The sequence below is a fragment of the Bos indicus genome, chromosome 11 (assembly GCF_029378745.1).
Source record: "Bos indicus isolate NIAB-ARS_2022 breed Sahiwal x Tharparkar chromosome 11, NIAB-ARS_B.indTharparkar_mat_pri_1.0, whole genome shotgun sequence".
In the NCBI taxonomy this organism is placed as follows: Eukaryota; Metazoa; Chordata; class Mammalia; order Artiodactyla; family Bovidae; genus Bos; species Bos indicus.
The window spans coordinates 68,348,898-68,361,755 of record NC_091770.1 but is presented as its reverse complement, the minus strand read 5'-3'; the positions used below and the strand labels follow the sequence as shown (position 1 = coordinate 68,361,755).

Genomic DNA, 12,858 nt, shown 5'->3' with positions numbered 1-12,858 from the left:
TTTTTAAGCAATATAGTTATTTGAGAAGTTTTCTTATAAGAGTGCATAACTGGAAACACTGGTAATATTACTTTGGCTTTTATTTGAATGTCACATTACAGGGTATTTATAGAATCAAATATGACCAAACAGCTTTGAAGATCTAACGTGAACTTTACGACACCATAAAGCCTCTTGGAAACAACCTGGTACTCTGCTTGCAGGGTTCTCAGCAGCCTTACTAGGTAAAGAAAGAACTCCACCTCCTGGCTGGTAAAGGAATCTCCAGATATTCTGGAGACCACTACAAGACAGGAATTCACCCAAATCTATAGATACTGCGCAGTCAGAATCTAATAGCAAGCCCTTGGGGTGGCTTTACCGCCCTTGAGAATCCTTTTAAACATTCAGCCTGAGATTCCTTATGAAAACTTCCAGAAAAGCCAATTTAAAGAGCCTATAGAATCAATTGCTGCTGCTAAGTTGCTTCAGTCATGTCCGACCCTGTGCCACCCTATGGACTGTAGCCTGCCAGGCTCCTCTGTCCATGAGATTCTCTAAGCAAGAATACTGGTGTGAACTGCCATGCCCTCCTCCAGGGGATCTTCCTGACCCAGGGATCAAAGCCACATCTCTTATGTCTCCTGCACTGGAAGGCAGGTTCTTTATCACTAGTGCCTTACGTGAATAATCAAGACAAATTATTGAAACCAGGTTTATTTTGCAAACAAATTAGTCTTAATTTGGCTATATTTGGTGGAAATGAGGATAATTTTATTTTTCCAGATACCTTTTATTTTTTTATTTTTAAAAAATTATCTACTTAAATTGGAGACTAATTACAATATTGTAGTGGTTTTTGCCATACATTGACATGAATCAGCCATGGGTGTACATGTGTCCCCTATCCTGAAGCCCCCTCCCACCTCCCTCCCCATCTCATCCCTCAGGGTCATCCCAGTGCACCAGTCCCGAGCACCCTGTCTCATGCATTGAACCTGGGCTGGCGATCTGTTTCACGTATAATACACGTTTCAATGCTATTCTCTCAAAATCAGGAAATGAGGATAATTTTAGAGAGAAAAAAAATTATGTTTCAACAATATAACTTTGTGGATATTAAATTTTAGTGTTCATTTTTTTTTTTAATTTACTGCCTAACATTCATTTCCTGAATGGCTTCTCATTACTATGCTATATTATTGTTAACTTTAAATTTTTTCAAGAGCATTCTAAGTTTCTTTCTGAAGCTTATCACAGAAATCTATCTTTGGGTGAAGATCAAGTACCCCATGACCTGTAATCAGGCAGATTATGCATACTAGGAAAGGCATTATTTAAAGGATTATCTCCAACCTAGATGGAAGATCCTTACCAGGTATTCTTAACTAACTCACATACAGTAAAACTGAAGGAAATTGACTTTTGGATTCTTATTTCCCACTTCAAAAGGGTCCTGCACTGGGCTGGTAGAGACCTGCTGACTTCAACTCACTTTAATACATTGCTCATATAGAAGGGAAACGGACACCCACACTAGGACAAGAAGATAATATCAGAGGTAGACAGCTATCCTAAGATGCTGGACCTGACGTGTATGATCATTTATAGTTTTTTACTGATTTCTTGGACTTTTGTATAAACCAACTTTTTTCTATCACGGACACAAATCCTATGTAGAGTTTTAAATTAATTCAATTGTTTTACAGTCAATAGCCTATGTCCAACTTTTCCTAGTGTACTGTAGTGGACTTCTCTCCAAGGCTCTAATTGGATGGCGCTTAGAAATTTTATTTTAGAAGAAAGATACTCTAGGACTGCATAAGCTACTGCTGATATCACTAAGTGGGACTCTCTTATCCAGCCAGTTAATGACATTTGTTTGGAGTATGGCCATAAATACTCCTTTTCACTAGATGCTAAAATATTAGTTAGCTCCTACTAAGATTCAGTGAATTCATGGAACAAATTTATGGCCTTGGCTCTCCCCAGGCTGGTTAGAAAGATGCACTATTAGCTTTACTCATGCTCAAGGTCACGTAGAGGAGGTAGCCTTTGAAACTGCCCCTGTCAATCTGCCTTTAAAGTGAACACACAGGGATCAGTCTTCCACTGGTATGATCACTTAGTCAACGAATTTATTCCTTCATTTGAAGATGTCATCATTCACAGAGACTTTAACAAAACTCACCCAGCAAGCCTTAAATGATAGTAACCAAGTCATTAGCTTGCTTAATTCATAAGTTTCCATGATGAGAAAATTCCGTGGCCCTGGATATTTTTAACTGCTTCCCAAGAGGCTTCTAATATAACCCATATTGTGACACAAATGAAGGCTTCAATTTCCACTCTGAATGACCTTCTTTCGAGTTTAGGGGAGATGCGAGGAAAATGGTTTGGTTTGGGAAGGAAGAGGTCGTATCTTTACTAACGGTATTGTTACTCATTTTAATATATTTATTTATTTGACTGCACCAGGTCTTAGTTGCAGCACAGGGCATCTTCAATTTTCATGTGTCTTAGTTGCAACATGCAGGATGTAATTCCCTGACCAGGGATCGAACCCAGGCCCCCTGCATTGGGAGCACAGAGTTTTACCCACTGGACCACAGAGAAGTCCCTGGCATTATTATTATTGATGGTAATTTTGATTACAGTTTGTGTGACTTATAAAGTGATGGCTTCCTGCATTTCATGCTGTGTATCACCAACTTCTACTAAGACAGTAACATCTAAACTGCTTGAAATTATTGATCACATCTATAGTTCCCTATAAAATAATGAACATTCACAATGCATATACAATGTAAAACTGGCTTAAGTTCTATTGGACAATTTGGATTGACCGTTAGTCCTTGCCAGACATTCTACCAATATGTACATGCATGCGTGTTAATTCGCTTCAGTCCTGTCCAACTCTTCTTAGACACTATGGACTATACCCTACCAGGCTTCTGTGTCCATGGGATTCTCCAGGCAATAATACTGGAGTGGGTTGCCTTGTTCTCCTTCAGGGGATCTTCCCAACCCAGGGGACAAACCCGAGTCTCCTGTGGCTCCTGCATTGCAGGCAGATTCTTTACCACTCAGCCACAGAGGAAGCCCCTCTACTAGTACTGCTGCTGCTGCTGTCGTTTCAGTCGTGTCCAACTCTGTGAGACCCCATAGACCGCAGCCCACCAGGCTCCCCCATCCCTGGGATTCTCCAGGCGAGAACACTGGAGTGGGTTGCCATTTCCTTCTCCAATGCATGAAAGTGAAAAGTGAAAGTGAAGTCGCTCAGTCGTGTCCGACTCTTAGCAATCCCATGGACTACAGCCCACCAGGCCCTCCGTCCATGGGATTTTCCAGGCAAGAGTACTGGAGTGGGGTGCCATTTCCTTCTCCAATGCATGAAAGTGAAAAGTGAAAGTGAAGTTGCTCAGTCATTTCCGACTCTTAGCGACCCCATGGACTGCAGCCTACCAGGCTCCTCCATCCATGGGATTCTCCAGGAAATAATACTGGAGTAGGTTGCCTTGTCCTCCTCCAGAGGGTCTTCCCAACCCAGGGGACAAACCCGAGTCTCCTGTGGCTCCTGCACTGCAGGCAGATTCTTTACCACTCAGCCACAGAGGAAGCCCCTCTACTAGTACAATCCCCCCTAAAAGGAAAGAAAGAGCAGACTTTTAGAACCAGGAATGGAGGGATATGATGGTCCTAGAGCAGGTAAGCAACCATTCTGGGTGGCATCAAGGAACCAAATATTTGATTACCAAATGCCTCCTATCAAAAGATTAAGGATCAAAAGAAGGAGTTAATGAAATAAAATCATTTTTAAGGCACGACAAAAAAATTTAAACATAAAACTCTCTCTGCTCACTTAGGCCACTACTTCTCTTTAGTGTGCACTGTGCTTCCGCAATTATGTGTTAACCAGATTTCCTTAAAAGACACAGGAATTCCTGCTTGATGGTAAAGAGCAAGTATTTCTGGCACCAGAAAAGTAATTCCTTAGGATATAACGTGAGGGATTGAGCATGGGGATGTTTTATTTCTTTTCCTTCTCAACTGAAGAGGGTTTTCATTTCTAGCTCAAATGTTCTTCTTATTTTATTTATTATTATTATTTTTGGGGTGTACCATACACCATGCATGATTTTAGTTCCCCAACCAGGGATTGAACACAGTCCTGGGCAACGAAAGCACTGAGTCCTAACCACTGGACCTCCAGGGAATTCCCACATTTCTTTCTTAATCCTTAATCTGCATCTGTACATGCAGATTTGGACGATGCAAACTGTCATCATTTGTTTTGTCTTCAAAATGTATATAACTTTGCATTAATTTCTTTTTCTTTTTTTTTTTTAAGTGCTAACATTCCAGCAACAGCACAAGGTGAGCTGTTGCTGAAGCCATAGGAGGAGGACTATGGGCAGGGCATGAGGAATGTTCCCTCATTCTAGGAGGATGGGAACAGTTCTGGCTGCCCCAGAGCGGGATGTGTGCGGGTCTTTGGCCAGGCCACAGTCTACATAGGAAAACAATTAGTCACAAAGTTATGGGAATGCCACATAAGCTTGGCTATCGGCCCGGGCGCCACAAAGGAGCCCAGGGCAGGTCCTCTGCACACTCGTTGTTAAAAACTCTACAGGGTGAGGCTGTACATAAGTTTATTACAAAAGAGTTGTACTTACAAAAATCTGTACACACAGGTGAAAACTCTCAAAATTCTCATCTATGTGTCACAAGTTGCTAAGCCAAAATATTAAAAACAGGGTAAAATTATAAACTTCTCAATTCTTTTCAAAAGGATTAATTTTTTAAAACACATATGCTACTTTCTTTAGCAAATCCCACAGAGAGACTGAGCAGCCCAGCCCTCCTTGAGCCCCAGAGGCCTTGCACCATGAATGGGCCTGGCCAGGAGACACTGTCCAGAGTCAGGGCAGGAGAGCCAAGCCCACAGTGCAGAACAGAATGCTGAAACACACGCAAAAGAAGGAAGATGTCTTTAGCTAAAACCTTGGCATTAAATGAAAGAGGCAAACAGGATGGAAACATGCAGTCCTACCAGCCAGGTTGGGGAAGAGTCAGGAAACAGGCAACTTTTCAGGCTGGCTCCAAGAGCAGTGGGAACCAGGTCTGGGCACATACCTTGATGGTAGAAAGTTGTGTTTCAACCAGTTGGGTGTGCCCACTAGGCCTGGCAGGGAGCACATACAAGAAAGAAACAGGGAAGGGTAGGTGGGCCATCCTGGCCACCACCAGCTCATCAAGTAACTAATGTGGATGTAGTGCAAAAAAAGTCACCACTAAGTACTATGGGCATGCTCCCTGCTTGCCTTAATGGTCACATGGCCATGCTGGGCCAAAGGCAGGACCTTGTTCTTATCCTGAATGCCTGTGTCCTCAATCACAGAAAGAGTCCCCAAAAAGACTTTTCCCAGGGTGCGTGGGACAGGAAAGACAGAGCCCTGTCTCCTTACATGTTAGTTGAGAGCTCCTGGGTCTGGGTATCAAGATGCACAGTTGCACTTCTCTTTGTAGTCTGTGGCCCCTGTTGGCACCAGCAGGTGAGAATGGGGGACAGAGGAATATCTGGACCTCTCACCTCATGGCAGAGCACCCAGCCTGAGCCCCACCTTAACATATCACAATAGCCCTTCCACACTGGCGAGGTGTCCAGGAAAACCCACAGGGTGGCCTGCTGAATAGTATGTGGTACAGTTTCATGGAGTAGCAGTTTCATGGGTCCTGATGTTCCTAGAGTACAGCTCCATGGTTCTCAGGTGGGCACCAAGCCTGGAGGGCCATAGGGAGTTACCAAGGCAATGTGGCTGTTCTGCCTGACCTCAGAGACCATCTGTTTAAGGCCAAAGCAGAATGTGGAGCCAAATGGGTTGGAATTGTTTGGGCAGGAGGACTTGTGCAAGACAACAGGTTCCCCCCACCCCCACCCCCACCCCACAGGATGGCCCAGAAGCTCCTGAATGTTGTCCCACTTGCTGTAGGTCATGTGTGTTTCTGTCTGACCCTCTGTGTTTTCTCTCTTTACAGATAGTGGAATCTTGAATTCACTGTAGTGATACATATTAAAATTATAATGTCTAGGGTAACTGGTGTGTAGGACAAACCTCTTCATTTTGTGTGTATTCCCATCAAAGCAGATGTTCATTCTGAGAGTGAAGTAGTTAAAAAGCAGTCATGGGACTTCCCTGGTGGTCCAGTACCTAAGAATCCACGTTCCAAAGCAGGACATGGGTCCCATCCCTGGTGGGATCCCACATAGCCCAGGGAAACTAAGCCCACATGCTCTAGAGCCTGTGCTCCACAACAAAACAGTTCACAAGCTGTTAAGGAAGACTCAGAGCAGCCAAAAAGAAACCGTAGTCATTACACTTGGATGGAACTTGCTTGTGAGGCGAAGGAGAAAGAATCTTCATCTTGTCTTCTGACTTGTAGAAGACCTTGTGTGGAGAGTCAAGCGTGCTAAGAACATCTTGGCAGGAATCGCCAAAATATACTAAGATTTCAAATACCTGCATCTGGGCCATCTGGTAATAAGTTGGGTCCACACCTGTGGCAAGTAGGCAAAGTTGTAAACCTGAGGATCCACTTTCATATCAAAGATTATCTACACTCTCAGCATACATGTTGCCCGGGAAACATCTCAGGGGCATCATGGGAGCCTCGGTATCCTGTAGGCTGTTTCCACTGTACATGTACATTCATCTCACAGTTGCTCTGTGGGGTACCTGGAGAGAAGCCAGAACATGGGCAAAATTGGGCTCATACTCAGGAAACTTGGTGCATGAGTCTAGCTGAAAAGAGAAAGACAGTCCTCTGAGGCTGAGCTGAAAAAGCTGTGCAGTGGAGTTGTCCACTCCAGGATGGGTTGCACCGAAGACTGGTCAATCTGCTCAATTAAAATGCACACCACAATAGTTTAACTGTACTTTCAGTTCAGTTCAGTAGCTCAGTCGTGTCCGACTCTTTGCGACCCCATGAATTGGAGCACGCCAGGCCTCCCTATCCATCACCAACTCCCGGAGTTCACCCAGACTCATGTCCATTGAGTCAGTGATGCCATCCAGCCATCTCATCCTCTGTTGTCCCCTTCTTCTCCTGCCCCCAATCCCTCCCAGCATCAGAGTCTTTTCCAATGAGTCAACTCTTCGCAAGAGGAGTTTCAGCTTTAGCATCATTCCTTCCAAAGAAATCCCAGGGCTGATCTCCTTCAGAATGGACTGGTTGGATCTCCTTGCAGTCCAAGGGACTCTCAAGAGTCTTCTCCAACACCACAGTTCAAAGGCATCAATTCTTCGGCGCTCAGCCTTCTTCACAGTCCAACTCTCACATCCATACATGACCACGGGAAAAACCATAGCCTTGACTAGACGAACCTTTGTTGGCAAAGTAATGTCTCTGCTTTTGAATATGCTATCTAGGTTGGTCAAAACTTTCCTTCCAAGGAGTAAGTGTCTTTTAATTTCATGGCTGCAGTCACCATCTGCAGTGATTTTGGAGCCCCCCAAAATAAAGTCTGACACTGTTTCCACTGTTTCCCTATCTATTAGTCAAGTGATATATTTGAATCACCTTAAGTTTCTGATTGAAAGCTTCAAACAGTAGTTTGATCCTCTCCCGAGTCAGGTTATGGATGAGGTCATGCTTAAAAGAGGAGACCAGTGCCAATACATATTGCTCTTTCCCCAGAGAGCGCTCAGGCACCACCTCCAGATCCACCATTGATTGGGCCCACCAGGCCGGGGTGGCCTCCTGTGCACAAGGGCTGGAGCTCCCTCACCAGCAGCAGCATGGGGCAGCCCTGAGCACTAACCTCTAATGGGCAGAAAATCCTCAGAGCTTGCTGAGAGACTGTCTCCTGGGTTAGAATCCTCTTGATTATAAATTGGCTTGAATAAAATTCTCTATTTCTTTTTTTTTAATTACCTGTTTATTTAATATCTTGCTGCACTAGGTATTAATTGCCATATGCAGGAGACATATATATATATAATATATAATTTTTAGTTGTGGCCTGTGGCCTCTTTAGTTGTGGCATTTGAATTCTTAGTTGTGGCACATGGGATCCAGTTCCCTGATGAGGGAACAGAGTCTTAACTACTGGACCACCAAGGAGGTTCCTCTATTTCTTTCTTAGATTAACCATTAATCATTTTTTTGTGGACAATGTGAAATGTTCAGAACAGACAAATCTGTAGAGAGGGAAGATCAGTGGATTGGGGAGGAGGAGTGAGATGGGGTATTGGGAGTGACTTCTAATTGGTAAGGGTTTCCTTTGGTGGGGGGGCGGTGAAAATGTTTTAAAACTGATTATAGAATGGGTGCATACCTCTGTAAATATACTAAAAAACCATTGGATTATACACTTTTTTTCCTTTGACTGATGGTATACAGTATCTCAGTTTCCAGACCAGGGATTGAACCGAGGCCATGGCAGTAAAAAAAACCCCAGAACCCTAACCTTTAGGCCACAGGAAATTCCTGAATTACACATTTTAAAAATTTATATTGTTCACCCTCAAAATATTATTACTTGATGTCTTTGAATAAAATCCCAACAATGTACCACAGAGTCTAAATTCAATTTCAAAAATGATTATCTAAAAATGCTGCAGTCTAAATGAACTACTTCAAAGAAAACATCACATTTTTGGGCATGTACATTTCCCAATGTTTAAAAAATTTTTTACATAATTTAAAATGCAATACAAAATGCGTAATGAGTATACTGACATACATTTTTCTGCCTCCCTGGAAGAGGATAAAAATTTGTATATCTTCTTATTCCTTCAGTTTTAGAACTCTTGGATTGATCTGTATTTAATAACTGTTTCTTAAATATTTTCCAATGTACATTGATTATACCAAGGAAATTCAAATATAAAGAAAAATTCCTCAAAGATCTGGAATATATTCCTGGCTCAAAAATTTGGTTAACACCAAGAGGACAAATTCTTAATGAAACTCTTTACTTTTTTTTTCCGGCTGCGCCGCGTGACTTGGGGAATACTTAACCAGAGTTTAAACCTGATTTCGGCAGTGAAAGCGTGGAGTCCTAAATACTGGACTACTAGCAAACTCCGGGAAACTCTTTTAAATTCCAAAAAAAAAAAAAAAAAATTTTTTTTTAAGTGAGATTTTTCATACAGAAAAAGTAGGAACATCCATTCAACCGTACCAAAATGAAAGAAAAGAAATCATCTCTTACCTGAAAAGTAACAGATTATGGAGACTCTCGGTAAACTTTTATTTTTAAATGACTAAATCTTCCTAATTTGGGAACGAACGTCCTCGTGTACTTGGTCCTAAGGTATTTCGGCAGAACCAGTTTCCGTGAGCGCCGCTGGTGTAGTGGTATCATGCAAGATTCCCATTCTTGCGACCCGGGTTCGATTCCCGGGCGGCGCACGCCGTTTTTGTCCCCGCTTTGCGTAATTTTTAGAGTCTTTCTTCTTCTAGAAACACAACTTTTCATTTCCATGGAGATTTATATTTTACTATAAATCACTGTTGACACATTCGAATCTGGAGGTGGAATTCAAAAACGTTTACTCAAGTCATTAAACAGTTAACCTTTACGCCTGCGCAGTCTGAGACAACCCCCTGGCGTCGTTGGAAGCACGGCTGCGCAACAAGTGAATATAAGGACTGAGGTGCAGCCTGGCGGCCAGGAGGTTGAAAGTGCAAAATTTCTCTGCGCCTGCGCGGCCCGGGTCACTTCCCTGGCTGCTCCAAGGCTCCCGGCTCGCCGCCATCTTGTATTGGGGCTTCATTGTTCGCGCTGGGCCCGGCAGTTGAGTGTAATTGCCGCCGAAGAAGGAGGCGGGGTAACCTCCGGTCAGCCGAGAATCCCGGCTACCCCTCAGCCATAGCTGGTCAAAAGATTTGTGAGGTAGTAAAGGGTAGGGAGCTGGACCTGGAGGCGCCGCCGCGACAGCAGCAGCCATGGAGGACGAAATGCCTAAGACTCTGTGAGTCTGGGGCAGCGATGAGGGGGGCGGGATGGTGATCGTCCCGGAGCGAGCCTTCGGCTCTGCGCCGCTCCCCAGCCTATTGTTCCCCGTGGACGCCGCGTTATCAAGGTTACTCTCTCTGGCGCTCACCTGGATGTCTAGGGACCGACACCCAGGCAGTGAGAACCAAATGGAAGGAGATGGGGCTCAGCCTCTAAATTAGTCCGTACACCTAACTGCCCCTACAGCCTGGCCTTTGGCCTCGTCCCGGGCCCTCGGCGGCCTTCGGCCTGGAGAAGAGACTTTCATTCAAACCTCTTTTTAGAACTCGGCGAGCCTTTTTGTCCCATGCTTTCTTTCTCTCCTGCATCCCTTCCCCCGCTTCTTGATGAACCTATTCTGATTTTTACAACCGTCTCGCTTTCATTTTACTTTGATTTTCTCCAGATACTCTTCCTTTCATTTTCTTTTTATTGATAAGAATTTTTGTCTTGAAAATCCGTGTACTCATTTTCAGGGGTGTAAACTTTACTCTCGCAGTTGCCAACTGGGAAAAAGTCAATTGTTTTTTCTTAAACTTTGGCTCTTTTTCTGTGGCAACCCCCCATCCCCGATCAAAAAGCCCCAAATCGGACCCCTAAGGATTTTGAAACTGCTTTTTTAAAATGGAACTCTCACCCGGAGGTATATATCAACTGAGGGGAAGTGGATTTAATGCTCTTTTATCTTCGCTTGCTACTTTTGTGATTGACATGTCGTTGAAGGAGCGGGGAGTTTTTAATAAAGCAACAATTGATAAGTACCTTAACTAAAATATTTAGTCACCTCTGAATTTTTGTAGTGTTAAGTGGTTTTAGTTTGGGATCATTTCTTTGTAGCGTAGCTTTCCCCCCGCCCCAGGCATTCTCCTTTGTTTTTCGAAGTACTATCCGATGAGGTGATCCTGCCTTTGTTACTCTTCTCGAAAATAAGAAAAAGCCCAATTTTTGACGTAGCTTTCTTATTTTTATTCTTCGAATACTGGCAATTTGAGAACCCTCTGCATTAAAAAAAAAATACACTCTTAGGTTTCTTTTTGCAACTCGGCATATTATAGTTGTTATGAAATACAATGTAGTCAATTATTTTTTTAGCGCCAAAAAATAGTTTTGTTATGTAATCTATGAGAAATATAGTCACTCTTTTCTTAATAAATAAGTACAATTTTTTGCTATTTTATCTCATGTTAGTGCCCTTTAGTACTAGGATGCAGCAATTAGCACATGACTTTTGTTTTTTGAAAAATTGTATCTGTAGATGAATACTCCCTGGGGAAAAAAAATCATTAACCCCATAGAGTTTATGGAACCCTTTTTTCCCTTTTGTCTCTTCACTACAAGTATGATATCCAACAGCATACTGAATTAAGAAACTGCCTGTCTTTTTTTATATTATGATGTCTTCAAGGTTCTTATTTCAAAATTTTTAATTTCAGAAACTGCCAAAAATAATCTGAGAACTTAACCTTTTTAGTATGTTGATTTGGGAATATCAAATAATGAAGACAACTTCCGCTTTCCCAGGTCAGTCTACAGAAACATGCAGTACTAGTCTGGGGACAGAGGACCAGCCATTGTGGGAGAATTAATGAAGGAAGTTTTATTCAACAAATACTTGCGTTCGCTGTTAAGCCTTTCATGTGCTTGTTTAATCCTCATCAGAATTCTGCAGTAAATGTGTCCATTTTGCATTTGAGGAAAAGCTGAGATTAGAATTTAAGTAAGTCATCCCAAGTCATACACCTTTTTGTTCATCAGCCTGCCACTTTGCAGTCCTCAGCTTTGACTCACATTTATGACTGATTTTGCCTTGTATACTACCAGAACACCACATCCAAGAATCTTCCCCAAGTTGTCCATACTTTAACATTTCCTAATATCTCCTCCCTTGCTTCTACCTTTCTCAACCAAAGCTCCCATTCTTCCAGTCAAACCAATCCTGATTAAATATGAGTAGGTACTCATCCCTAAGTTTTGCCAGCAACGTTTTTACTTTTAATACAAAATGTTTGTGTGAATAACCTTCGGAGTCAGAGACTCTTAATATGTTCTTGGCAATGTCTGATCCATGGTAAGTGATCAATAAAATTGTTTTAAAAACGGGTATAGTTTCAAGCAGTGAATCAAGATTTACTCATTCTTGAGGGTAAGATATAGTCTGAATTTCAGTATTGCCTGTGTACCTAAATGGCTCAGAGGAAATACCTTCATTTGCCCCAAATGCGTGTTCAGCACTGCCTCTTTGGAGACCGCCAGGATTCAGTTTCTTGTCAGCAGTACTCTGGAAATGGTACAGTTTACCCTTGAACAATGCAAGGGTTAGGAGCTATAGCCCTTGAGCAATCAAAAATCCATGCAGAACTTTTACAGTTGGGCCTCTGCATCTGTGGATTCAACCAGTTGTGGATTGTGTAGTACATATTTAGTGGAAAAAAATACATGTATATGAATGAATGGATCCACGCAGTTCAAACCCATGTTGTTCAAGGGTCAACCATATTGTGAGAAGCGATTTGATTCGGGATACATTTTGAAAATAAAGCTACAGGAATTGCCAGTGGTTTGATGTTGAATGTGAGAGTGAAGTTGACAATAACTTTAATTTGCAAATGCGTAATTATCAGTCATCTAGAATGTTAGTTTGTTGCAAAATAAAAATGAGAACTGCCTTGAGAGCCTGAATGTCTTAGTAAGTCTTCAGGGCATGTTTGTGTGTGCTCAGTTGTGTCAGACTCTGTGACCCCATGGATTGTAGCTCGCCAGGCTCCTCTGTCCATGGGATTGTCCAGGCAAGCATACTGGAGCGAATTTGTCTCCCATCTCCCTTATCTTTTGCATTGCATACTGATTCTTTACCTCTGCGCCACCTGGCAAGTTTT

At 42.6% G+C, this 12,858-nt stretch overlaps 1 protein-coding gene, 1 non-coding gene and 1 pseudogene across 15 annotated transcripts in view; 2 read left to right on the top strand and 1 right to left on the bottom strand.

The window, feature by feature from the left end:
* Positions 1-924: 924 nt before the first annotated feature.
* On the bottom strand, positions 925-9,180 carry LOC109566250 (phagosome assembly factor 1-like; annotated as a pseudogene).
* A 145-nt stretch (positions 9,181-9,325) lies between these two features.
* TRNAG-CCC (transfer RNA glycine (anticodon CCC)) lies at positions 9,326-9,396 on the top strand. The gene has a single exon. It is a non-coding gene; the product is annotated as a tRNA-Gly (tRNA).
* A 255-nt stretch (positions 9,397-9,651) lies between these two features.
* The window catches only part of TIA1 (TIA1 cytotoxic granule associated RNA binding protein), a 55,259-nt gene continuing 52,052 nt past the window's right edge, over positions 9,652-12,858 (top strand). For 3 of the 14 annotated variants that reach the window (XR_011569330.1, XR_011569329.1, XM_070798927.1), the window contains exon 1: positions 9,665-9,959. Coding sequence is in view for 10 of the 14 variants with exons in the window: in XM_070798927.1 (XP_070655028.1) it covers positions 9,934-9,959 (26 nt within the window). In the remaining 4 variants the exon portion in view is untranslated. Of the gene's footprint in view, positions 9,960-12,858 lie in introns of all 14 variants that reach the window. The other 11 variants (XM_070798924.1, XM_070798923.1, XM_070798926.1 and 8 more) reach the window with 8 other exon arrangements.